The sequence below is a fragment of the Podarcis liolepis genome (genome assembly GCF_965112155.1).
Source record: "Podarcis liolepis genome assembly, chromosome: 5".
Taxonomy (NCBI): Eukaryota; Metazoa; Chordata; class Lepidosauria; order Squamata; family Lacertidae; genus Podarcis; species Podarcis liolepis.
The window spans coordinates 15,536,030-15,563,762 of NC_139556.1; the positions used below are offsets into that span (position 1 = coordinate 15,536,030).

A 27,733-nucleotide genomic window follows, 5' to 3' on the forward strand; every position below is an offset into this window, starting at 1 on the left:
GGATTTGCGCCCCCTAACCCGTGGATTTGCGCCCCCTAACCCTAACCCCCAGATGTTGCCCCGGTGCGGCCGGCCCCCCCCCTGCACCCCCCACGCTACGCCACTGCTGCCTCCCAACCCATATTATACATATTCAAGTTGGCACGCCTGGGCAGGGCACTTCCAACGCGCCAAGGGCTGCGGACCCCGGCGCCTGCTTGCCAACGCCTCGCTGGGCTGCGCCGGTAAGCTCCAAACCCGTGGGGAGCGGGCTCGGGGTCTGCACCGCCCCACAGAAGGGAGGACCTCGTGACCCACTTTGCCGGCGGAGGTCACTGTCGGTCATTGCCTTCCCGGTTCCGGGAGCGGCGTAAGCCTCTCGGGCGCGCGCGCGCACGCCCCCTTTCCCTCCTAACCTCTCCCTCTCCCCGGCGGCGCATCAGCTGCTAAGGGGAAAGTCCCGGCTGACGCGCCGGCTGCGCACCCGGCTGGCCATGCGAGGGCCATGCATGCAACGGAGTCCCTCCGCGGCCAACGGCGCCGTCCAACAGCAGATTGAGGGCAGCCAATGCGGAGCGCGCAGCGAGGTGGCACCAAAGTGCCGGCGACCAATGGGAGGCTCTCTCCAAGTGCCAAGGTACCAGCCTCCTGCTCGCCTCTGCGCCCAGCTGAGCTCCACTTAAGCAGCGCCACCGGACCGTCAAGGCATCCTTTTCGGCGGAGTTGCGCAGAGTGGACGGACCCTGATCGTCCCGTGGTGCGCCGCTGGACATCGTCGCCGTGCAAACAAAGGGCCAGAGAGCGAGAGAGACACCGGGCACCTCCTGGGGGGTTACTCGCGTTCAGGGCTCGGGCAACTTAAATAGCTGCGCACCAGCGCGCACAGCAGCCAAAGGAGCGTGGGGACTTGGAGACAGCTGCGCACTAGCGGAGCCGGGAAAGAGCATCGCCGAGAGAGCATCGCCCCGGAGGAAGAGCAGCACAAAGCCCTCTTCCGATGCCTGCCCAACTAGCCCACGGGGAGGTAAGGCGCCGCTTCCTCCTCCTTAATAATTTTTATTTTATTTTTTTAAAAATGGTGAGTCGCTTTCTCTTGCCCAAGGCAACCCAGAGCGGCTGACGACTCATCCGCCCCCCTTGGTAGGTCGTTGCTGCCTGTCCCGCGGGATGGGGGTGCGTGGAGAGCTCCTTCTCCATCCGACCCCATGGCTTGGGAAGCCCGGTCCGCATCCTTTCCTGGGCAACAGCCGGGGATCAGCATCCTTCCTTCCTGCCTGCCTGCCTGCTTCTCCCTTCCCCTCCAGCATCCCAGAGCAGCATCCCTTTCCTTTAGTGTTATTATCCTTCTTTGATGGCCGCGTCGAAAGGCCCTGCAAAAACATCCATTAAAAAAAAACCCCAACGCATTCCGGTCTTTCCCCTGCGCGCACCTCCTTAAACCAGAGGGTGTGAATATTGCAAGCCCCGCGCCGAGGTCTTGCCCCTGCAGCCAGGCCTTCCACAGCCCGACCTGGTTTTTGCAACGGCTTCTGTGCGCAAGGGGGCGGAGGCGCTGCGCAATCGCTGGCGATGCGCGCCGCGGAGCGAGGCAGGGGGGCGTCACTAGCCGGGCCATTGGCAGCGGCTTTGTGATGGAGACAGTGGGGAAAGCTGCCGGCTGCAGCCTTCTTTGCCTTTTCCCGGGAGCAAACCCTGTTAAAGGCAGTGGGGTTTGCATGGCAGTAAACACGTATGCGCTGCGTTAGAGGGAGAGAACCCAGTCTCTCCAAGCCACGACTGCGCCACTGGTTGGATCTTCTTTTTCACCCGATGCCTCACTGCGGTCCTGGCAGCCCAGCTGCAGCTCTGAGTATGACAGGCTGCAGTCTCGATTTGCATTTACTTGCGAGCAAGCTCCTTTGCAGCGCGCCCCCGGACTGAAACCTGCACGTTAGTTTCTCTTTGGCAGAAGAGCTTTCGGCGAAAAGGGTATCCTTGCCAGGGCTTTTAGCAAGATTATAGAATGAGCAGGTTACTCCACCTGGCCTTTAGGAATGCGGTTTCTGCTGCCAAGTTGCCTTTAGCATGCTTGAGAGAGCATCCAGGTCATGCTCAAAAGCCTCTTCCGCTGACAATACCTGTCCAGTCAAAAACGGCAGGCAGCCTTTGGCGGATGGGGGGGGACTGCATAGGTGCCACAGATCTACACAAGCTAAGCATCTGTGTTGTCTCAAGGCCAGGGAAAGAAAGCGATAATATACTAGCGTGTTCTTGCAGGAGTGGCCAATCTTTTATGCAGTCGCGTAGCGTGGGGGGTGCAGGTGGGGCCGGCCGCACCGGGCGCAACATCTGGGGGTTAGGGTTAGGGGGCACAAATCCACACGTTAGGGGGCGCAAATTACTTGCCTTGCCCCGGGTGCTGACAACCCATGCTACGCCACTGCTTTTATGTTACTCATAACTTGCTACAGTGCACATCTGGTTCCCTGGCTTTCAGATATGCAGGAGCCAAACCTCCTTAGGTAGTGGTCTCACATGCCCTCAGGCAATATTGTTAATAAATGTTGCTGCTAATAGAAATTACGTTTGACCAAAAGTTCTATGAAACACAAAAAGCTGCTTATTTTTAAAATTTTCCTCCATGCAAACTGGTTTGTTAAAAGGCAGCGTGTTACTCGTTCTGTATTCTCCAGGACCCTCGTAAAAAAGAACTCTCGACTCCAGTGTTCATTTCATATTCAATGCAGTAATGCTCCTTATTCATTTCTCTTGCTAGAAGTAGCCCATCGTGTCCCAGAGGCTCAAAGCTGTTTCCAAAACGCTGGTTGCCTCAATTCCAACAAATTAGACTGCAATCTCACACCCCCTAAAAGCAATTGCAGTACAGTACAGTACTGACTTCTCTGTAGACGTAGTTAGGACTGCAGGCCTAGTTACCATCTCAGTGACTCTCTGTATCAAACAATGTTGATTCACATTGTTCAGTGGGGTTTCCTTCCTTCCTTCCTTCCTTCCTTCCTTCCTTCCTTCCTTCCGTGTGTGCATTACACGGGATTGCAGCCTAGATCTTTTTAAATTCTCCATTAGAATGAATGGGACTTAAGAAGTGTTTGACTTGGGCTATAAATTGTGTCCCTTGCAACTGACCATCACATTGATACTATAGCAATGTTAATTGGTTTGTAGAAAAAGGTGGGAGCCTTTGGACTCTCAGATGGAATGGAAGGGTAGATCTTCCCCAATGAGCTTTCTTTGGCATTCCTGTTTGACATTTATTATGTTTTTATATGTGCTGGAAGCTGTCCAGAGTGGCTGGGGAAACCCAGCCAGATGGGCAGTGTATAAATATCATCATCATCATCATCATCATCATCATCATCATCATCAACATTATTATTCCCCTTATGTGGTTACCATTGCACAAGGAGGGGGGGCACACTACCCCTTCCATCACATTTCTGTCACTCCTTGTTGCATCACCTCCCCCTTTGTTACATCATCCCTGCTTCTCCTGCATCTCTCTTAAGGCGTGACAGGGAAGCCTGCCTACTTGGGCAAGCTTGAGCCCTGATTTTTTGAAGGCTCCAAATTACATGAGCCACCCACACAAAGCAACTGAAGCAATCATTCAGTTAGTGAAACAAGAACAGATAAAACAATAATAGCCGCTGTGAAACACAGAGCGTCTAATTTGCTAACTGTTGCGCTGCAGAGTTAACAACTTGTAGTGAATAGCCTGGCAGAATAGCCTGGTAGAAACTGATGCTGTAACTGAGCTTAAGTGAGTGCCAAACATAACTCAGATTAGAGGGTATTCCACATTTGGGGTGCCACCACAGGGAAGGCCTTCTCCTGTGTCACCGAATGGTTTCCAAAGTCACAATGATAAAAAGAGCCCATCTCAAAGATCTTAATGCCTGGCTACTGCAATGCTGTGTCAGATTTCTATGTCCCAAGCCTTTCATGGATCACACCAGAATTCTGTGATTCTGTGACACCAGAATTTCTGGATGCTGACCAGAAACATATTACAGTGGTACCTCAGGTTATGCACTCAATTCGTTCTGGAGGTCTGTACTTAACCCGAAACCGTTCTTAACCTGAGGCACGCTTTCGCTAATTGGGCCTTGCACCACAATTTCCGTTCTCATCCTGGGGCAAAGTTCTTAACCCGAGGTACTACTTCTGGGTTAGCGGAGTTTGTAACCCAAAGTGTTTTTAACCCGAGGTGTTTGTAACCTGAGGTACCACTGTATTTATTTTATGTCATTCATTTCACAAAATTTGCACGCCGCTTAATTGTAAAAAGAAAAAACACCTTATTAGGTTAAGGTCTGATTAACTACAATAATAATTTTCTCCCCTTTTTTGCAATGTACGCAATATATTTTTGTTGTTGTTGTCCTGTTTCGTTTTCCACATGGATACTATTTCTTGTTTCTCCTGTGCACTTGTAATTTTGCCCTTTTTATTTTTCAATAAGGAATGCATACCTATTTATATAATCGTGCATATATTCCAATCCTCTGGATATATTTAGAAAAAAAGAAAAGGGAAATCCCTCAAAGCAGCTTATAGCCCTGCCTTAGCAGGGTTGCTTCCAGGCTGCGTAAGGGCGCCATCCCACGCCTCTCTTCTCAGAAATAAGCTTAGTGGGTTCAGTAGGGCTTGCTCCCAGGGAAGTGGGTGTCAGGATTACAGCGTTCATCACCCTGCAGCTTCACTGAAATGGATGAGCCGAACCGTGCCTAACTTTGGGATTAAAGCATGACGACAGGACCAGTCCTGATGCTATCACTCTCACCAGGCCAGGTTTAGAAGCCAGAAGCCGTGGGGAGACTCCTCCCAGCACCCATATAGGTTTTTGCAGCCCCCTGCAAAATGCTTCCCTCAGCCTCTATCCCTAGCAAGAAAACCTGGTTGCTAGAGGCAAGCAGTTTGTTTACCTGCCACTGCAATTAACTGCAGGCGTATTATTTTTTTGGAACCAGGGACTGAGGAGGAGCAGGAGGAGCCAACCTTCCTGGGTCCTCCTCGTGTGTAATTTTGGTACAGTCTGTGTAAGCTGCTTTGATTGGCGGAGGTGGCTGTGGGGTGAGGGTGAGGAGAGCACATTAGTCATTGTGGTTCTGGGCTGAGGTGATGAGGTGGAGAGATTTTATGGGGGAGAAGGGGCCCTCCTGCCAGTCCCAGCCCCTTTGATGCCTTCATTGTTCTGTCTCTCCCTACCGGTCAGAGGCACTAGACATAATTACAGCCAGTTCAAAAGACTATACAGGAACCTCTGTAGAGCTGTTCTGGAGTAGTCTAAAGAAAGCCAGGCTGATTTATTTCCATTTACGAATCGCTTCCTGTCTCAAAGCTGTTAGCAATAAAGACCTCAAACAGAAGACATTCTCTTAAATTATTTGCATGACATAATTATCCTTACAATTTTATTTCAGCTCCTTATCTATCTTTTCCTTGGGCTCTCTCTATGTGTGTGTGGCCTTGCTTTTTTAAATTTTGTTTTTATTTTACCTTTTTATGCATGTTGCAGATCGCCTCACCTTTCAAATGCCAGCTGAAAACTTTTTCTTTTCTATCATCCTAATGCAGGCAATTAAGAATACATTTTCCCACAACTTTCTTGGTGTGGCCTTTATATATTAATGCTGCAAAGTGTTCTGAATTTCCCTCCAGTGAATGATTTATAAAGCAAACAAACAGATCATTTCATTTCCCCATTGATGACTGTTATTGACTTCTGTGCCGAAGATTTCAATATACTGTATAGACAAACAAACAATAATTTAATATACAAAAACAATTCAAATCTAATGCAGATGCTGACTGGACTAATTTAACATGCCCATTTTCTTTCTACCGTACGGTGACTTCCAGCTAAAGTCATCATAAGGGGGCACGATATGTTATTGAACTACAGCTCCCATCATCCACTGCTGGAGCTGACGGGATTTAGAGTTCAAAACACGCAGAAGGCACCACATTGACCATCCCTTCTCTAGTTGCTGTGAAGGCTTTAGAAGAGGAACAAACATGGTTAGGAAAAGGAGGGGAAATCAAGAGGGGAAATCTGGTACAGGGTTTCTTTGAATATGACCTATCAGGAAACTCAAGACATCCCAGGAATGAAAATCATTTATTAATTTTTTGAATTTGCATTTTATTTATGCAACAGTAAACGTTGTCATATTACATTACAGGACTTACTATAGTATAATTTCCAACATGTATACAAAAATTATATACAAATTTTATATAGGTACCTAGAAAGAAAATGAAACAACAAAAAAAGAAAGAACTAAGAGAAAAAACAAAAACACCCCCCAAATCATATACATACCAACACACAAGACTTCCTGTCTTATCCTGTTGTATATTCATTTTTCACAAATGAATGCGCTCTTATTATTGTATATTTCTTTACATTTTATCTAATACATTCCTATATCAATATGATTGATATCAATCACTATCAAATAAGTCTTATTTCTCAACTCATTCTCACTCCAACGTCAATCAAATGCTAGCGTAGATAGCGAACCTTTACTGTACAGGAATGAAAATCAAGATGAGAAAATGTTACTGTCCTCACCCTTTGTTATATACGGGGCTTTTTTCCCCCAGCCAGAGCTCACCGGAGCTCAGCTCTGGCACCTCTCTGGTGGGCACTGTTGCTATCCTAAGAGAATAAGGGGAAAATTCGTGTAAGCTCTGGCACCTCTGGGGATAGGGCAAATGCTTCATGCCACTGCTCCTGGTCGGGTACCCATTGCTGTGAGAAGAGGCTTAATACCGTATTTTTTGCTCTATAAGGCTCACTTTTTCCCTTCTAAAAAGTAAGGGGAAATGTGTGTGCGTCTTATTGAGCGAATGCAGGCTGCGCAGCTATCCCAGAAGCCAGAACAGCAAGAGGGATTGCTGCTTTCACTGCACAGCGATCCCTCTTGCTGTTCTGGCTTCTGAGATTCAGAATATTTTTTTCCTTGTTTTCCTCCTCCAAAAACTAGGTGCGTCTTGTGGTCTGGTGCGTCTTATAGAGCGAAAACTACGGTATATGGCAGGTCTCAAGAGTAGCTTTTTGCACCATGTTAGTGCCTGCTCCCGCTTGCATTGTGATTTTCTCATGTGGGCGGGATCTCAGTGCTATTTGCCAGTCCGGAGGAGGAGGCAGCTTTGGAGAATGACTTCCCTGCTGCCAGCTGCGCCCGGCTGGAGCCTGTCTCCTGATCTCCTCTGTTCTCCACCGAGCCTCTCATCAGGTCATGTCGCCTTTCTTGAAACCTTCTGATGGTGTGGCAGTCACTTGTGAAGTAATCTATGTGGTGTCCTTTCGATCGAAGTGCCAGCAATTAGGAAGAATTAAGATCTGGAATTTAGATAAATGCTTTGTGTTGTTTATGAGAAGGAGGGTTATATCATTGATCACCTGATGCTTTATTGGGACAGTTGCATAAGGTCAAAATGGGTTGATTGGGAATAGCTACCGCTGGCCTGTTTCCTTGTATGATGGCAGTCACTAGTCTGAAAGAACTGCCGCACTAAATGAAGGCTGCCATCTTGCTTATGTGTAGAAAAGAAGTGGCCGTATGCCACGATACCTTGGTTTCTAGCCAGCTTGTTTAAATGATGATAATTACAAGCAACCACAATTAACAATGGCTTCCCAACATGGCCCGTCTCTGCCTGAACGTGCCTCAGGGCCCAGGAGCCATTTAGCCGCCTGTGGATTTGCCTAACATAACAAGAGCTTTGATTCCAATTCTTCTCTTTGTGACTTTGGTTTTTGTTTCCCTTTCTCTGCCCCTCGTGCCAGCTCCCCTCAGATTTCTCCACCACCACTGCCTTCGCTCGCGTGGCCCAGAATGGGGCAGCTAGCATGGAGAAGGTCCACTCCGCCCAGGAGGACATCGGACCTCACAGAGAGATGACGGATGACGTTTTCGACGAGACCTATCGTGAGAAAGAAGGCCCCAAGCCGCAGAAGAGATACGTCTGGAGGAACATCATTCTCATGTCTCTCCTCCATTTAAGTGCACTGTACTCAGCTATCTGGCTCACCCCTACAGCGAAGTTTGCCACCTTGGTGTGGGGTAAGCAAAGAACGTGTTGATTTCCTTCTGAAGGAATTGCCTGCTTGTTTTGCTCTGTTTTCTGACCTCCTGCGCAATGGGATCTGCCTCTCATCATTGCCGTGTTCAGCCTTGCTCTCAGAGGGCCTTGGGGAGAATTAATTACCACCTGTGAACACAGGAACAGGCTCCATCGGGAAGCATTGTGGTTGCTGTTTTTTAATTAGTTAAAAAGCATATTGTAGCACACACTTAAGTTCCCTCCTCAAGGCAGGCCCATCTGGATTGCCAATACCCTCATAGCCATTAAGATGCACACCCTTTCCTTCTAAAAAAATATTTAGTAAGCTGCTTTTTGTGCGCAAAGGCATTTTTTTTTAAAGTCCCTATACACCTGGGCCGGTTAACCCTCTTGGGGGCAGCTCACCAGAGTTACTATGTTAGGGTCATGGCAGATGAGTCACTATTGCTTCCTGAGAAGGAGAAGCATTGGGGAGGTCAGCGCGGTGCAAACCCACCAACAGAGCCAATCTGGTGCTCCCGCTGAACTCTAAGCTGGCCTCATTTGTTAAGTTTACTTATTGCATTTATATGTCTGCCAAAACACCCAAGGCAGCTTGCAATTTTAAAGTATTACGACGTCACATGCAAAAGTTAATCTTGTTGATGAGTGACTTCTGAGGATGACTTAGTTGAATACAACGCACAGCATGAAAGCAAGCCTGTTATCAATCTTTCAGGAAGGCTATTCCTTCTCAGTAGAATTGCAAGCAGTTTTGTTTTTGATTCCATCCCTCCGCTGAACATGTGCACAGCTAAACTGTCCTAAGAGACCATGTGCTATGCATATGTTCCTAATTAAATGGACAAATAGTGGACTGAAGATATAACCAAAAACCAATACAGTGGTACCTCTGGTTATGAATTTAATTTGTTCCAGAGGTCTGTTCTTAACCTGAAACCGTTCTTAACCTGAGGCACCACTTTAGCTAATGGGGCCTCCTGCTGCCGCCATGCCTCTGTTGCACGATTTCTGTTCTCATCCTGAGGTAAAGTTCTTAACCCGAGGTACTACTTCTGGGTTAACAGAATCTGTAACCTGAAGTGTTTGTAACCTGAGGTGTTTGTAACCCGAGGTACCACTGTACTCAAATCCTGACATCCATGCCATCTCCTTAAAAAGAAACGTGAAATACTCTTCGACATCCTATTTTCCACTAGAACAACAAACGTTTCACCATGCTTGTTGAAAGCAATGGGGCAAAGAAAGACTTTTAGAGTGGTTTGCCTCCATAAATTTGCACAAAATAGCAATTTGCTACCACTTGAGGGCATTAGACCAGCCACGACACCTGATGCAGGCCACAGAAGGACACACACCATAGCTGTCAACGTTTCCCTTTTTTTAAGGGAAATTCCCTTATTCTGAATAGGATTCCTCACAAGAAAAGGGAAAAGTTGACAGCTATCACACACATACGCCTCTAAAATGGCCACTTCTTGGGTGACTTGTGAATAAACAGCATAGGAAGCAAAATAAATGCTCTCCTCCCTACAGTGTGAACATTGGGGTTTCTTCTTTTTATCACTTTTGAAATTCTGCTCTTTAGAAAGCTTTAGCAGAGAGGCTGCTTTGTTTAGACTTCATAGGGATACGTAGCCAATTCCAGCCAAGGGTGCTTCTCCACCTCAGAGTTGCATGCTTTCAAAGGGCAGTTTCAGAGAAACTAATATTTATGGGGTGTGTCTCTTAACATTCCTTCTGGGAAACATCCATGCTCTCAATTTGAGAGCGCTGCTATTTTCAACGTTCTCTCCTTCTGAAATATGCGCTCCTTGTAGGAATGCAACATACAAAAGTTCCCAAGATCAATGTCTGGCATCTTGAAGTAGGATTGGGGGAAGAGAACCCTGTTTATGACCCTGAAGGTCTTCTCAATGATGAGTGAGAATGACCACTGGTCTGCTTCCTATCTCAGATGGAAAAGATGGGAAATGTATTCTGGGTGAGATGGAGTTGCAGATTGGGTGGATGAAAACCCTGTCTTTCACCTTGAGCCCTTTGAAGAAAGGTGGAGTCTAAATGCAGTACATAAACAAACTTTGAAGAAAGGTGGAGTCTAAATGCAGTACATAAACAAACAAATAACAATGGAGAAACTCCAGGAATTCCATCCCTTTAATGCAGGAGGAGGACAATCTATTTCAGCCACTTACGCAGCCAATGTTTCAAATGCAAATAAACTTCAGCTCAGTAGTTTGAACCAATGGCAGCTATAAAATCCCATTGATAGCCACAATGACAAAGCCTTTGGGGGGGGGAGGGGGGAGGAAACACATTTGACATCAGGTGACATTCTGAAACTGGCAAGATAGCCTCTTCCTTTTTGCCCTCGTCCCAATATCTGCCTTGCTGCATCACTGCAAAGAACAGCTGATGAACCACAAAATGCCACCCAACTTTGAATTGCCTGAGTTCTGAAAGATATGAATGTCTGATTTGTGGTAACTGGAAGAACTTTATCCCATTTACTCTGAGAACCTCACAGTTCACATACTGCAGAATGGACTGGCTCCAAGGCATTAATTAGTACATATAATAACCAGTACATAATAACCGGTCCCTGCTTATTATCTTCTCTTTTTTATTGTAGTACATGTAGATCTTTATAGACAAAGCTATGGAGATATTTTTTTATACTGTCATGTTTAAAATGTGATTTGACGCCGCCAGCAGCAATAATGATAACAGAGTACAAGAGCTCAGTGTACCCACAGTTGATCTGCAAACTGCTCTGTATGGAGTCATCAACCAGGGTGTTTGGAATTGGGCTGTCATGGGGCAATTTGCACTTTCTAATCAGGTGAACCTGTGGGGCTGCCCTCTTTAAAAAGAGGGAGGCAACCCCAAGTTACATATTTAGAACTTAAAGCGGCCCAAAATGAAAGGCCTGGAAACAAGGAACAAGGGATAAATGTTCTGTTTTTGTTTCTTGTTGTTTATTTTGGTCCAGCTGACTCAGATTTTTCACAATAGAAGCCGAAATATTCGGCATCAGCTGAGTCCCCACAAAGGCCCTTTGTTCTGAACAAGGAGCCCAATTTTAAAGACAATGTTTTGGTCATTTCCCCTGAGAAGCCATTGTGCTTCGAGAACAGCACTGCCTTCTGGGTTTCAGATGTGCTAGTTATACGGTCTGTCCTCACAATTGATCCCTCTAGGTTGACTGTGTTAACAATCCTTCAGCATTATTTCAAGGCCATCGTTTAAAGCTAGGAGACTAGCAGCGATATCATTGCTACAAACAGTGGGAGGTGACTTTCCCTCTCACATACCCGCCAACATTTCTCTGATGAAAATAGGGACATCCTATTCCATAGGATAATATAATAAGGGATGCAGGTGGCGGTGTGGTCTAAACCACTGAGCCTCTTGGGCTTGCCAATTGGAAGGTTGGCGGTTAGTTGGTCACTTAGTGAGTTCCCGTTGCTCAGTCCCTGCTCCTGCCAACCTAGCAGTCCGAAAACACACCAGTGCAAGTTGATAAATAGGTACCGCTCCGGCAGGAAGGTAAACGGCATTTCCGTGCACTGCTCTGGTTTGCCAGAAGCAGCTTAGTCATGCTGGCCACATGACCTGGAAGCTGTCTGCAGACAAACGCCAGCTCCCTCGCAACCCCAGCATCGTCCATGACCGGACTTAACGGTCAGGGGTCCCTTTACCTTTGCCTTTACCAATCCATAATACTACTACTACTAATTTTATTATTTATACCACGCCCATGTGACTGGGTTGTCCCAGTCATTCTGGGCACCTTCCAACGCATATAAAAACATAATAAAACATTGAACATTGAAAAACTTCCCTATGCAGGGCTGCCTTCAGACATCCTCTAAAGGTTGTATAGTTACCTATCTCCTTGGCTTGGGGGTCACATAACTCTATACCCTCCAATATTTCTCCAGTGAAAATAGGGAGATCGTACCATACCCTCCCAACAATTCTCCAATGAAAATAGGGGTGTCCTAAGGAAAAGCAGGACATTCCGAGATCAAGTCAGGAACAGGGACGGCTTCTGAAAATCCGGGACTGTCCCTGGAGAATAGGGACACTTGGAGGGTCTGTAATTAGTGATTTGATTCAGAGCAGGGTTAACACCTGGGGTTCTAGGAAGCAGGGGAATTTTCAGCACTCGATGCAGTAAGGCTGTTTCTGCCCAAAGTGACAATAATCCCTTGGACAGCTATGCACGCTGTCTACTCCTATGCGCAGCAGAGGATCAGGTTTTGCAAGCAGAGAGATCAGGTTTCTGAGCATCCTCTGCTTACAGAAGCTAAACTGCTGTCTTGTATTGATTCCCATATCAGGATTGGCACTGCCAGACAAATTATGGTTTCTCTCCCCACCCCAAACACTAGTTGCCAGCTTTTAAGGAAGCATCAAAAACTGTATTATTTCAGCAGGTGTTTAAAAAGGTTGTTTTTCTCAGTTTGGCTTTTTGCTCTTCTGTTTCTGCCTTTTCTGATTGTTTGGTTCTCCCTTCCCATTTCCCGTTTATGTTGTTTTAAGAAGTTGTTCAGTTTAAAGATGTCCAGTGTGTGTTTTTCCTAGAAAGGTGGGCTATACGTTTTAATTTACATTTTTAAAAAAGTAATTTTGTTTTCCGCGTGAGCAGCTAAAGAAACAGGAGAGCTGATCTAGTAACAGAGAAACTATTCGTTGGCTCAGCAGAGCTTACAATCTGTTGTTCTTGACTTATCTATGTGTAGTGCACTGGCTTTGTGGTTAACCTGTGGCTTGGTTGCTCCTTCCCAGTGGCGTAGCGTGGGGGGTGCAGGGGGGGCGGCCGCACCGGCCGCAACATCTGGGGGTTAGGGGGCGCAAATCCACGGGTTAGGGGGCGCAAATTACTTGCCTTGCCCCGGGTGCTGACAACCCACGCTACGCCACTGCTCCTTCCACAAGACTTGCAGCACTAGACCTGCCCATAAACATTTAATGATTCTCCTTATCTTTTTAGAACTTCTGCTATTGCCTCCTTTTAATAAACTCTGCACTTGCGATGCATGCAGGAGTTGTGCAATTAACCCACCGGGATATTACAAGTATCCCATGACTCACACGCCAAATGAAAAGCCTTGCTAGCTGGGAAATAATTGCATTTGCCCTATCAATAAGATATAATTTAGTTCTGGAAATATGCGACGTCTCCGGCCCAAAGCTGCCTGGATCTCATGCAACAAATACTGTATGCCAAAAAATAATAACAATTAAGAAATCAGGCGTTTGTGAAGTGGATCTCTTGATATGCCCTAAAAGATCAGACACAGATTTGCAGTGTTGGGCGAAACCTGTCTGAATGGCAATTCTTTGCCTTCTGTTTCTCTAACAAATTGAACTCCAGGTTCTTCCTTCAAATGGGTATTATTATTGTTGTTTTTTAAAAAAATATTTTTCAATTAGATTTTCCACAGTGATAACACAAACCACAAAGCAAAATGATACGCAAAAACAGAAAAAGAAAAAAGAAGAAAGAGAGAAAAAAAGTGGGGAACAATAAACAGATAAACAATAACAACAAACTTAATTCTTCACAAATCCAACCTTTTAAACATCTTGGTTGACTTCCTCAAATCCCTCCCTTCTGAGTTTCCTTGTAATTAAAAGTAACAGCTTTCCAATATCATTATTAAACTAAAACAATTTCCAATTATAGTCCATCTTATTCACTTTTATTAACATTCTAAATCCCATTTATTTAATTATAACTTAATTTAATCCTAGGCCTATTTGTTTCTTTCAAGTCATTTCTAATTTTTTTATATTACAATATTTATTCAAATAGTCCTTGAATTTCCTCCAGTCCTTATTACTGGTTTGTTTTTTTTAGCAATACTTACGTATTGTGAGTTGCAGTGGGATAACGCTGAAGTAGGCTTCTTCCAATTCACTCTCTCAAGTCAAATCAAGTAACCTTTATTGGCACCACATAAGAAAATTCAGAATACATTCAGAATAGATAGGCCAGTGCAATCTCGTCGCCACCCCAGCGGCGCAGTCACCCACCAAGGGGCAGAAGAGGCGAGTGATCTGCCTCATCTCTGTGGGTTTCCAGCAAGGGCAGGATCCCGTAGCATAAGGTAAAGGGACCCATTACCATTAGGTCCAGTCGTGGCCGACTCTGGACTTTACTGGCCGAGGGAGCCGGTGTACAGCTTCCGGGTCATGTGGCCAGCATGACTAAGCCGCTTCTGGCGAACCAGAGCAGCGCACAGAAACGCTGTTTACCTTCCCGCTGGAGTGGTACCTATTTATCTACTTGAACTCTGACGTGCTTTCGAACTGCTAGGTTGGCAGGAGCTGGGGGCGAGCAATGGGAGCTCACCCCGTCGCGGGGATTCAAACCGCCGACCTTCTGATCAGCAAGTCCTAGGCTCTGTGGTTTAACCCACAGCGCCACCCCGTCCCTCTAGCATACGTCAGTGACAAAAAATCAAATAGAGGAACTTAGCTACTGTCTTGGTGAGCTCCTGGTCTCTCCCCTGTAATAAGAAGCACATAACCTCCGTCTCTGGTTTCCATGTTGGAATACATAGATGGTCTAGAAATTGTTGGCGGAGATCGTCATACATTTAAGGGCCGTATGAGCTAGAGTTTCCACCAGGTGGGCATCGCATGGGCAGATCCTATCTCCTTCTGCCAAACCCGCAAACCTACCCCAAAGGAGGTTAGAAGGATTAGAATTGAACCTAGCCAACAAAAAGGCCCTTCTTTCTTGCAGATTAAACAAAAATTGTAAGCAATTAGGATTAAATTCCTGCGCCCAAGAGACTCAAAATTCACTCTCTCCCTCGCTTTTCTTGTTCGCAGTATTTGTTCTCTTCGTCTTCAGTGGGCTGGGAATCACAGCCGGAGCACATCGCCTTTGGAGCCACCGTTCGTACAAAGCCAGTCTGCCTCTCCGAATATTCTTGGCGATCATCAACTCCATGGCTTTCCAGGTAAGAATTATGAGATGATTAAACGTGGCCAGATTCCAGAGTCATGGATACATGGGGAGAGAGCAGACAAGGCTACATGCCTCCTGCAGTTTGGCTAACTTGGAGTTCCGTACAAAAAAATTGGTATCTCACCCCCCTCTCTTTCCCCCAGTATTTCCCTTTTTCTGTGCAGCGGTACCTTGGTTCTCAAACTTAATCTGTTTTGGAAGTCCGTTCCAAAACCAAAGCGTTCTAAAACCAAGGCGTGCTTTCCCATAGAAAGTAATGCAAAATGGATTAATCCGTTCCAGACTTTTAAAAACAACCCCCAAAACAGCAATTTAACACAAATTTGACTATCTAACGAGACCATTGACCCATAAAATGAAAGCAATAATCAATGTACTGTACTGCAAAATGAATAAGACAGTATTGAAGAGGATAAAAATTAGAAGTATTTTTTTTCTTACCTGCACTGATGATAGTCACTGTTTGGATGGGGGGCTTTTATCCATTTCCGCAGTCACGCAATCAATCAATCAGTAGCTGAACTGGCTTCCACACAGTCACAAAAACAAATTAACCGAAAAAGCCTCAAAAAGAGAAATGCAAAATAAAGAGCAAAAACAAAAGCGCCAAACTTAATCTGTTTTGGAAGTCCATTTGACTTCCGAAATGTTCGAAAACCAAGGTGCAGCTTCTGATTGGTGCAGGCACCAATAGCCGACAGCCGCATCAGTTTGGCTTCCGAAAAATGTTCCAAAACATTCTCCTTTCCCTTCCTCCCCCACAACAAACACTCTGTGAGGTGAGTGGGGCTGAGAGACTTCAGAGAAGTGTGACTAGCCCAAGGTCACCCAGCAGCTGCATGTGGAGGAGCGGAGACGTGAACCCGGTTCACCAGATTACGAGTCTCTCGCTCTTAACCACCACACTGGCTTCTTAGAGCATTGCGTTCAGGGTGAATGAGTTAAGGAAGTACAGTAGTTTTTTTTATCTTCCATGTTCCTTAAAGTATTGCTGTGGAAGCGGAGGACTGTTGTCCAGCTCGAACCACGACTAATGTGTTTGCCTTTGTGTTTCATCCAGAATGACATTTATGAGTGGGCCAGAGATCACCGTGTCCACCACAAATACTCTGAAACGGATGCTGATCCCCACAACGCAAAGCGAGGTTTTTTCTTTTCTCATATCGGCTGGCTGCTGGTACGCAAGCACCCTGATGTCAAAGAGAAGGGAAAGAAGCTGGATCTCTCCGACCTGAAGGCTGACAAAGTTGTGATGTTCCAAAGGAGGTGAGCAAAGGGCTCCCGTTGATGTTGCTTTCTTTTTCCAGAAGATAGGAAATGGATTTGTTTGTTTGTTTGCTTACATAAACTGAAAATCAGATAAGCATTCATAGTGGAAGAACTGTAGATTCCAAATTTCCAACCTTTACAGTACAGTGGTACCTTGGTATTCGAACGGCTTGGCTCCCGAAAAATCGGCTCCTGAATGCCGCAAACCCAGAAGTGAGTGGTTTGCGAACGTTTTTCAGAAGCCGAATGTCTGACGTGGCTTATGATTGAGTGCAGCCCATCGGAAGCCGCGCCTTGGTTTTTGAACCATTTCGCGAGTCGAATGGACTCCCGGAACGGATTACGTTTGAAAACCAAAGTACCACTGTAGTTTGAACCATTGACACCTTGGGGGTTCGAGCTAAAAATCTGATCATGAATTGGAAATATTTAGTGCAGAGTGAAATCTTGCAGGAAAATGCAAGGGCCTACTTGAAATGGGACGTGGATGGCATTGTGGGTTAAACCACAGAGCCTAGGACTTGCCGATCGGCGGTTCGAATCCCCACAACGGGGTGAGCTCCCGTTGCTCGGTCCCTGCTCCTGCCAACCTAGCAGTTCGAAAGCACGTCAAAGTGCAAGTAGATAAATAGGTACCGCTCCGGCGGGAAGGTATGCGGCGTTTCTGTGCGCTGCTCTGGTTTGCAATTTAGTCATGCTGTACGCCGGCTCCCTCGGCCAATAAAGCGAGATGAGCGCCGCAACCCCAGAGTCGGTCACGACTGGACCTAATGGTCAGGGGTCCCTTTACCTTTACTCGAAATGGAGCTTTTTCAAACATTGGCATTCTAATGTGATCCCCTACAAAGAGCTCAAAGTATGTTGACTTCAATGCATGTATCTTTCTTCCCAGGCATTATAAAACCTCTGTGGTCATCATGTGCTTCATTTTCCCTACTGTTGTGCCTTGGTACTTCTGGGGGGAGACGTTTCACACCAGCTTCTACATGTCTGCCATCCTCCGCTATGCCTTAATCCTCAACGCCACCTGGCTGGTGAACAGTGCGGCACACATGTATGGCAACCGGCCGTATGATAAGAACATCAACCCCAGAGAGAACCACTTTGTCGTACTTGGAGCCCTAGGTATGTAAAGGGGAAGATGTTGGGGTTTGGGGGAGGGGAGGGTCTGTTGTCGTCTTGCTCCCACCACAGTTGGTGTGTATTTTGGTTAGCAAGCACCTTTTGCCTTCTTTTTGACCCATGTTCGGATCTGCAGGAAGTTTTGCCTGCTTTCCATCCCTGGTTTTCCAGCTGTGCGCACATCCTGTTTCACTTTCCTCGTTCATGAGAAATCATTCTGTTGCCATTGACTTTCACACAGGCTTCTCTACCACTTTTTCAAAGAGGCCATCTCTAGAGAGGTTCTCATGGGGAAATTATATTTCTCAAGGGCTGCATAAGACCTTCATTCCAGCATGCTACCAGGATATCAAACAATGGAGAGGGGAGGGAGGAAAATATCTCCCTCCTTGCCTTTGCCGGTGGATGGACTGGAGCACTGCTTCTAGCTTCAGAAAGTTGATGGTGAAATGATGTCTGGCAGGCTTGAAAATAAGCAGAGTTATTTGCTGTGTGTGTGCACATTTAATTTTTTGAGCCCAGGAGAAGCTGTCCAACTTCAGCCATCTTCTAAGATTTTTTGCTGAATGTATATGCCCATATCACAAATACCGACTCCTTGCCCATTTGTCGGTTTCAATCTAGGAGAGAGTTTTCTCTCTCCCCACTCCACTGTCCTGGGTGTCCTTGTTGCAGCAATCTCCTCCCCTGAACATCCTTCTCCCCTTTATCTGAACACCTTAGTTATCCTGACAGTGGTGAGAAGGCATGTTGGAAGTCAGGCACAGAAGCAAAGAATTCTTCCTGGCTCAGATTTTAATCCCAAGGCGGAGAAGAATTTCAGCGCCTCTAAAACTCACTTCTCCTTTGAGATGGGATTCTGTGAACCTCAGTTTAATTTCTGATCCCAGCCTCTCTACCTTTTAACTGAGGCGAGACCTGTTTCACATTGACTTTGCAGCCTAAGTGAAAAGCAGTGCACGGTCATCCAGATTCAGCTTTTGTTACAGACCATAATAGATACTATTATTAGTATTTAAGTATGGCAGAACACCATTTTAATAATACAGTGCCAACAGGAACTTTATAGAGGTAGGCTAGAGGAAAACGTTCTCCTACTTTGTGTAGCTGGCATACACACACACACACACACACACACACAAATCCAAATTGTGAACAGGGAAAACAATGTATATAAAATTGTACTGACCATTTTTACCTGCCACAAAAAATGTTTGTTTGTCATCCTGTTTTGCATGCTGCTTTATTTAGCTGGGAGGCATTGTTCTGAAAGCAAATATTGCAGTTTTGGGTAAGTGTTGTGGAGAAAGGGTAACGGTTCTTGAGGCCACAGAGTTGGAATGTATTTCTGCCCCTGCACACTGGATTATTTCATTAGTGCAGGAGCAGAAAAGCGATTTTAGGAATCTGAAACGTGGATCAGACAGTAGATCCACAGTAGATTTCTGTGGATTTAGACATCATGAACAGGAATTCTGCCTTATGCCCGAATTTGATCTGAACATCCAATTCTTGCAAGTTTAGAAGGCCCCTGAAATAAATTGATATTGCTTCCAGCAAGTTCCTAGACTTGGAATGGCATTATTCCTATATGGTGTGAGGGTCACGAAAAGGGTTAGAATTAATGCTCCAGTCTTATGCACTGATCCAATATTTTGTGCTTCAGAAGTTTCGTAGGAGGTGCTAATCGCTGAACATTCAGGAGCAAAATGGTCAATTGTTCCCAGTGGTACAACATACTGTAGGTAGATCACCCTATACGTATCTGCTTGTTCACTCCTTGGAAATAGCCTTAACGCATCGCCACAGTGAGATGGGCCAAACAACCTGTCATTTCTCTGCCTTATGTTTCTAAGGAAGGAAACTACAGAACACTTTGCTGCAGTTTGGTGGGTTGATTTGAGGCCATTGCATACCCCCCAACATTTCTCTGATGAAAATAGGGATGTCCTAAGGAAAAGCAGGACATTCTGGGATCACATTAGAAACCAGGATGGCTCCTGTAAATCTGGGACTGTCCCTGGAAAATAGGGACACTTGGAGGGTCTGCCATTGGTGTGGTACACTGGGGACCAGTTACTCTGAAGAGGACATTCTCCTTCATTCAGTCTCCATCAGCATCTATAGAGAGTTTTATCGTTGCCATTTCCCACTTGACATAGTTTGGTCTCTCTGAAGATGTCTGTGGTAATTATCTCCTTGCCACATACGAATTGTTCCTTTGCACGTTCAATGGGAGCTTATTATTGCAGTTCCAGTGATTATGCAACAAGCCCCACAGATTATTATCCTTAATCCCTTTGCCTCCCCTGTGTTGATTTTAAGTTGCAATTATTCTCAGGCCACCTAGCCTACCTTTGTCTTTTGCTGTCCCACGTACACTGACGGCATTCCCCTCCCACTGGTTTCTCCCTTCTTGTGTGCGACGGCTGTCCCATGATTCCTCAGAAGGGTGACGTGACCCAACTTTTCCTTCTGATTCTTTTGGTGCCAGAGAGCAGAAGTTACTTCATTAATTGCTTATAATGGGGGCCTCTGGGGATTTCCCCCCGCCAGAACTTTCCGGAACTCTCAGGTGGGCGCCATTGTCCATTATAAAAGAACAAGGGAGCTCCGGCACCTCTTTTTTTCTAGAAAAAATTGCATGGGGTGCCTCCAATTCTGGATCCTTTCCATTCACCAAGAAGCTAATCTAGGCTTAATATCAAAATACTATTATGGACAAAACAATGTGGCAGTGGAAATGGTAGTTCAAATGGTAGCTCCAGCAGTAAGTTAGCAGTTAAAGGCTTCCTGCAGCAAACATTTATTGAATACAGTGGTACCTCGGGTTACATACGCTTCAAGTTACATACGCTTCAGGTTACACACTCCGCTAACCCAGAAATAGTGCTTCAGGTTAAGAACTTTGCTTCAGGGTGAGAACAGAAATCGGGCTCCGGCGGCGCGGCAGCAGCAGGAGGCCCCATTAGCTAAAGTGGTGCTTCAGGTTAAGAACAGTTTCAGGTTAAGTACAGACCTCCGGAATGAATTAAGTACTTAACCCGAGGTACCACTGTACATACTCACACTTGGTCATAAAGGACGTTGTTTTTACTCATCAAGCAAACTAAAGAAACTTAAAATTTACTCACTAGAGTCGACTGCTTTCCAGAATCTAGTTCCCAAATAAATACACTACTTGGGTGCTTATGATTTCTCCTCCTTTCTCTCTCTCCCCAGGCGAAGGTTTCCACAACTACCACCATACTTTCCCCTATGATTACTCAACCAGTGAATTTGGCATGAACTGGAACATCACAACAGCTTTCATTGATCTTATGTGCTACCTGGGCTTGGCCACGGACTGCAAGCGAGTGTCAAAGGAGGCCATCATGGCCCGGAAAATTCGGACTGGTGATGGTAGCCACAAGACTGGCTGAAGCTCTGCTCTCCTCCGTCTCCTTTCCTCCCTTCCTTCTCTTTCAAATAACCTGGGCATATGTTTAATGTTCTGCTTACTAATTGCAAAGCGATGCTTTCAGGATTCTCAAGGTGATGACTCTAACCCATTCCAGTACTATGTTTTGAAATGATGTATTCAAGACCTGTAACTTTTACAAGGGACCTCTCTCTCTCTCTCTCTCTCTCTCTCTCTCTCTCTCTCTCTCTCTCTCTCCTTTTGTTTCTCCTGTGTTCTATCGCTTGCTTTCATTAGAAGCTGGTAGAACACCCAACAAACTTCCCTGCAACTGATTGGAGGGACTGAGCCAACGGAGTTTCACCAATGTAGGGACTCCGTTTGCAATTATGCTTGTTTGGGTCCCCTCTTCCTGGTTCTTGAGGCTGGCTCTTTGATGAGTGGAGGGAGATTTGTCCTATCTCTTGTTGTTGTAGAGAAACTTGAGTCTAACCCCTTGGGCCAGGGGTTCTGAAATCTGGAGAAAGTAGAAAGAGTGGGTTTGCTATTGCAGAGGTTAGAGGGCAGGGATGGAAAGCGAAAGGGGGATGCGTTTTGTAAGGGTTGCAAAGAAGCCTGCTGGTTAGTCCCAGAATTAGGGGTTGGTTTTCTTAACTGGAGCCGAGTGATTCTTCTACCTCTGCCCATGTTCTAGTGTCATGAAACTGCTCTTTTCCTGCACCCGGGCGCTAGTTTAGAAACCAAGCGGCCTGTGCAGGATTATGAGATGCTTATGTAGGAAAGCTACACAAAGGAGCTGGTTGCTGGATGGCTCTGGAACAGATTTGGCTGCAGACGGCTTCCGAGTGGGGAAATGGGCATGTTTTGAGGGTGGAAACGAGTGCACCAAAGCAACACTTCCTGACAGGAAAGAGGAAATTGGAGGTACTGGAGGGCTTTGAACCAAAGGTGTGTCACAGACCCAAGTTGGGTTTTTGTGTGTGTGTGTGTGCTGGAAGAGTATATTTCAATTTGGACGCAGGACAGTGTGTTTGTTGGTGTAGGTAAAAACAGATCGTTTTCATTCTGCAAAATACGGCAGCTGATGTCCACACACTGATCCCTGGAAAGATCAACTAAGGGCTGAAATCAAAGGGCCAAGAAAGAAGTATATTCCCTGTTCAGGGAGCTTTATACTGTTCTTGAAGCACCAGGGCAGCAGTAGGTGTCAAAATTTTGCACGCCCTAACAATTTTGCAACCGCCCCGTGGCCCACCCACCCCTGCTATGCCACTGCTTTCTACACAGGTTCTTTGCAGGAGAGCTTGTGAAAGAAGAGAGAGAGAGAGGCCGCTTTTGCAATCCATAGGAAAGCTGCTTTCAAACGAGGGAGGTGTTTGCACATCCATTATACACAGATTTCTAACAGGGTGACAAAGACTACAGCATTCACACACTTGATTTGATTATCTGCTACTGGTGAGAGGAGGGGGCATTTGCAGTGATGAGTGTCACATGGCCAAGAAGAGCACATCTTCTGTAACCATTCTGCACTAAGGAGAGGATAGTTTGGCAGATGCTGTTGGTTAAATTTTTGAATTTATGTAGGGTTGGCATATGTCTGGAATTCCAAGGACAGAATTAGTGTTTGGGGGGAATTTTGTGAGAATGACAAAATGTCCAAGTTTTGGAAACGTGCCCCCCAGCAGCTCAACAACTTTCCCCCAAAAGCAACCCTAATTTATGTATTGCATTAGTTTCCCTCTTTAGTGCCCCTCTTTCTGCCATGCCAAGAAGTTTCACTGCAGTGAAATTTCCCTTCCTATCATCTAGCCACCTTAATGGGGATGTATTGTGTTTCAAGTAACGTGAAACGTTAGATCAGATGCAACCTATTGATAATTCATATAAAATATCAGCAGAAAGGGTACGAGAGAAGCTGATTCTGACTCCACGCAGAGTTGTAGTGCAAGTTGTTTCCAATTCTCCTCTCCAGGAAGGGAACAACGACCCACTGCCTAGCTAGCTAGCTCTGCTTACTCAGATTGGATGTGTATAGGATCTTGACTAATCCCCTGCCATGCCAGAGTTTGCAGCAGCTGTCCTCTGAATTGTTCTGCACTGCCCAGCTGTCAGCTGATTTACATTTGAATTACTCATCAGTTAGCACTGAGGCTCAGCAAAAAGATAAATCCAGCTCAACAGAAAAGCACATTGCAAACAGTACATCTAAAGCAGGCCCTGATCTAGGGAGAGGACGTTCTTTTCTCTGCTGTATTGCAAAATCCGGTTCCTGAGATTAAAGTCTGCAATCGTACACCTGCTGACTTGGGCGTAAGCGTGGCTGAACTCTGTGGGGCTTGTTTAGAATCATAGCATCCGACTGCCTGCAATGCAGGAATCTCAGCTAAAGCATCCCTGTTCCAGTTAGGATTTCACAGTGAGGGCCCCAAAACCAACCCCTTTCTCTTCCTCCGTAGCACCAGGGCACATGCCTGTCTCCTTCCCCATGACCCAAATGTTCAAACTCCCATCAATATGACAGCTTCTTGGCCACCCTGCTCCTTGTCGTTCACCAGGAAATGCTTCCAGTTTCTGAGCTTCCCAGGAACATCTGGCTGACCTCTGTTGTCTGTCTGATTCATCAGTCCTCTTCTTACAAATCACCTTTTATTAGGAAGTGGCAATTCCTGCCAAAGCAGCTTGACACCAGGGGTGATTTCTTATTTTTTTATATTTTTGGCCTCAAGAGAAATTATGAGCGTAGCAACCCATAGTTATCTAAAGACCAGTTTTGCCACCTGAGGCACTTCATCATTTTTAAAGAGAGCAATACAAGGAAGTGTTGAAAAGCCCTTGTGGACGTTTCCTGCCTTCGCTTCACCAGTTTGGTATGTGGAGAGGCTATGACTTCAAGCAGGTTTTACTTCAATTTCCCCTCTGCCTCCCTTGGCTTAAAGAGTGTCTTTGGGGAAGTCACGAGAGATGCAAAAGGAGCGGAAGGAAACAGAGTTTTGTAGAGGACCGCCTAGGGTCTGTCTCTTCACACGTGGAATTTGGGGTGTATTCCTGACATTAAGTCCACACCAGTCCACACATTTTGCACCTGACTATCGACCACTTGAGACCAAGCGAAGATGCCTGGGTGTCAAGATGGTGCCTGACATCTCCACCATCTGGAGGTGTGTGCCTGAGGATCATTGGAGCTAGACCAGTGGCTCTCAACTTGTGGGTCCCCAGATATTGCTGGACTTCAACTCCCATCATCCCTGAGCTCTGGCCTTGTTAGCTAGGGGTGATGGGAATTGTAGTTCAACGACATCTGGGGACCCACAGGTTGAGAAAGGCTGATCTAGACTGTTTTCACACACTAATACCCCACCCTGTAGAATTCTGCCACTTACATTTTACTGGCACAATTGGAACTAATTTCAGGAACCAAAATGCTTTCTCTGTGTGGCCTGAGCAGGAGCAGTGAACAATGTTCTAGTTAATTGTTGTCGCTTGTCTTCCCACTGCCCTGCTCAAAAGTTGTGAAGAATATTCTTACGTTATGAATGGTCCATGTCACCATTGAGAAAGAGAGGTAGGAACAGGCCGATAGATTTGTGGAACATCCCTGGCTCAAGTGACTTTTCTTCCTTAAGTTCTCAAAAGTTCTTAACCTGGCTCGAGGTTGTCATCTAAACTAGCCAGATGTTTAACTGAGAATCAATCACAGTCCATCATTTGAAAAATAAGACTTTAGAGCAGTCTTGCCCCCAAATGGCAATTAGACATTCTGCTTTGGCAACTGTAACCTTGGTTTAAGGGGAGCCATTTGGCCCTAGCTTATATATCTGAGTTTCTAATGCTGGTAGACACCTAAAACTGCAGAACCTGAGTGGCAACTTGAGGTTCCTGTTGAGTGCTGGGCTAAGCAGCCATCACTCTCATGAGAATAGTTCAGGAGAAGTTCACAGACTGGGGTTTCCCCTTTCATCGTCACTAATTATCACTGAATCTGACATAGGATGTTTGGAATATAGCAGTATTGGTTCGGACGCCGTTTCACATTCCTGAATGCCTTTGTTCGGCCATCTCAACGAGCTTGGCTATGACCAACAGCAGCCATCCCAAGTCGTTGGGTGGCCTCAGTCATAGTGCTAGGTCAGTGCGATTTCTGAAGGCTTATCCTTGCTCCAACTTGTACCTGGAAGACACTGGGGCCAGTAATAAATAAAGAACTAAATTCTCCTCCTAGCAGGGTCACCTGCACCGCACAGCCTCCCTAAGTGATGCTCCCCTTGTGGCCATCAGAACTGTGCGCTCTCTCACAAAAGGAAACAAGCTCTATCGACTCAGGTGTTGAGATTGCAAACTTGATACGGGCCTAGCGAATCCAAAACGTTGGGATGTGGGATGAAAACGTAAGCAACCAAACAGTTCCCATTTGGGTCCAGACACTTTGCGGGGGGGGGGGTAAACGGACAAGTGTTTTGATGTGCCTTAAGCTTTTCTTGAACATGCATAGGAAGTATCAAGAGCTCTTCGCAGTATTTTATTTTCACCTGTGCTAAATTATTTTTATGTTAATTATTCATCTGCGTTGAATTGTGGACACAGATGCGTTTTTGTTTTAATGTACTTGGTTAAGCTTCTGTTAAGTTAAGGAATAGTTAGATCACTTAAAAATAAAGCCTTTTTTTGCTTCTCCTTTTTTTGTGTGGTGCACATTTTATCTAGGATGCATTCTCTAGAAGGTGACCTCTTTGGTTAGCTTCTCTTTCTTCCTCTCCCTCTCCCTCTCTCTCTCTTTCTCTCTCTCTCCCCTTTGTGATATGGGCTGGAATTATGTGGGTGTTGATTGGAGTACGCAATCTAGCAGTCAGAGCAGCAGCCTAGTCATTGGGAAACCTGGGCTGTCTTCTTAACTGCAACTTAAACTACAATCCTATACTTAGGACCTTGGAGGCGGCTCTATTGAATTCAGTGGGGCTTTTTCCCCCCGAGCGGCGGATTTTGTATAGGATTGTACTGTTAGATTCTTTGTGAGTGCAATGGGCAAGTTTTTCTTCTTCTCTTCAGCCTGCATTTGCTGGTGTGCAAAAGGGCAAAAGCCCCCGTTTTAAAAGGGGAGTACTAATGTGGTTTAACTCGATGTTCTGAGGTATAAGTCACTCTTGACTATTTGGGACTAAACTGGCTTTCATCTCAGTGCTTCAGCTTAACTAGCTCGAGGTCAAACGGACCTCAATATCCAAGGAGCAGTTACACAAGCAAACCATCGGATTGCAGCGAGCGAAAGAGTTTGAAACTGGAAAACCAAATGCCGGAACAGTGGAGACTGTGAAGGTCAATGTGAATTGTCGACGCTCCTATGCTCCTGATGTGTATATGCATAGGACCTTTGTTGCTTTTCCATTTAATATTTCCATATTTTATGTACTGAGAAATAATAATAATTTTCTTCTAATATGAAATTGAATGTCTGATTTATGCTGATCTGAAGGTGTGTTTTCGTTTGTTTGTTTATAATAAAATGGTTGGTTTTTGAATTTGACTTTCTGTTGCAATCTCTTGGTGACATTGCGAGACGTTCAGAATTACAGGGCCCTGAGCTGCCCTTAACATGCGTCCAGACAGAGGAAGCAATGAATTTCCATCTTGCTGGTGTGGCTTCCTCTTTCAAACTTCATGGCACCATTTCCTTTGAAAGAGAGAGCCCTGGAGTCTTACAGGGTCTTTGTTCTCGAGATGCTTCCTCCCTTTATTCCTTTTAATATAGTTGAAGGCTGAGAAGGGCTGCGAAAGCATTGCTGGCCAGTCAAGGCGGCCTCTAAATCCCATACGCTCAGATCTCCCAGGTTCATAGCTGTCAAGTTACAGATTTGAAAATAAGGGACCAGCAGCCAAAATAAGGGATTTTAGACAACCAGCTAAAATACGAAGGAAAAAGGGACCAGATAATTTGGGAGAACAGCGCCGGTTTTTAGCCCTTCGTTTCCAGAGGTTGCTGCTCAAGACACCAGCTGATGAAACACTGCAATTAAATAACTACAAGCAGCAACCACTTTTCACGCAAAACGAAGTCCAAGCTACAAAGATGCTGCTGCAGTTCTGTATCTTTTCTCTCGTGCTCCAACTGCAGTTCTCAGTTCCATCAGGCGGGGCGGGAGGAAGAGCAGGGGGGGGGATAGCGCTCGAAGTAAACCCGCAGATCAGACCATCTATGCTAGTCTACCACTACAAATCTATGGGAGAAGTGCTTGCGGTCCTTCCTCCGCTTTCCACCACTATGCTTAGCCCTTGGAACACCTGCCCGCACCTCCTCCTCCTCCTCTCTCTGAACTGCTTTCTCTATGGTTGTCCTCGCTCTCCTCTCAAGGCTCCTCAGCAATTCATAGGCCGCGTCAGGCTGCCCATCTCATCCAGGTCCTTCGGCGATGCAGCCACAGTATGGTCTAGCGGGGGTGGCAGTAGCGGGCAGAGGGGAGGCCCCAGGCAGAGAACGCTCAGTTTGGCGGCTGCGAGGAGGATGGTGGCGGAAGGGCCTGAGGCTCCTGCCAGTCCCGGTGGGAAGGGGTTCCCGGGGGCCGAGGCTGGTGAGAGGAGGACAGAGGGGGGCGGGCCGGGCAGCCAAGCAACACAGTTGGAGCCTCCCTCCTCCCTGGCTGGCAGGGAGAGGAGCTGCTTCCTTTGAAACCCGGGAAATTTAAGGGACATCATCAATAAGGGACAGCAGCGGCACACGGCGTTGGGATAAGGGAGTTTCCTGCCAAATAAGGGACGGTTGACAGCTATGCCCAGGTTGTTCTTGCCCAAGCACCCTCCTTTTCCCACAAATGACATCCTGATTCAAATTCCCCAGAACTAAGCTTCTGTTACAGTGCCTGTCTTTCCTATGGTTGCCAATTCAACCAGGAAGGAAGTTCCTTCTA

At 46.1% G+C, this 27,733-nt stretch overlaps 1 protein-coding gene and 1 long non-coding RNA gene across 3 annotated transcripts; one reads left to right on the forward strand and one right to left on the reverse strand.

The window, feature by feature from the left end:
- The first annotated feature begins 425 nt into the window (after window positions 1-425).
- On the forward strand, window positions 426-26,355 carry SCD (stearoyl-CoA desaturase). 2 transcript variants are annotated; one of them, XR_014525922.1, is made up of 7 exons: window positions 633-1,003; window positions 7,778-8,054; window positions 14,905-15,035; window positions 16,104-16,309; window positions 17,205-17,437; window positions 20,657-24,488; window positions 24,562-26,355. XR_014525922.1 is itself a non-coding variant. In XM_083502800.1 (6 exons), exons 1-6 carry the CDS (start codon window positions 977-979, stop codon window positions 20,854-20,856), a joined length of 1,074 nt encoding a protein of 357 aa, XP_083358926.1. In that variant the 5' UTR covers window positions 426-976; the 3' UTR covers window positions 20,857-26,355. The 2 variants fall into 2 exon arrangements, 1 of the variants encoding a protein (XP_083358926.1); XM_083502800.1 differs by having other exon boundaries at window positions 426-1,003; window positions 20,657-26,355.
- On the reverse strand, window positions 19,983-20,648 carry LOC310706704. Its single transcript, XR_014526092.1, has 2 exons — window positions 20,504-20,648; window positions 19,983-20,259 (listed from the first exon to the last, which is right to left on the reverse strand). It is a non-coding gene; the product is annotated as an uncharacterized lncRNA (long non-coding RNA).
- Window positions 26,356-27,733: the final 1,378 nt, after the last annotated feature.

Coding starts and splice junctions, on each gene's coding strand:
- SCD (XM_083502800.1), top strand. CDS start 977: ATGCCTGCCCAACTAGCCCACGGGGAG. Junction 1,004..7,777: donor CCCAACTAGCCCACGGGGAG/GTAAGGCGCCGC, acceptor CCCTCGTGCCAG/CTCCCCTCAGATTTCTCCAC. Junction 16,310..17,204: donor GTTGTGATGTTCCAAAGGAG/GTGAGCAAAGGG, acceptor CTTTCTTCCCAG/GCATTATAAAACCTCTGTGG.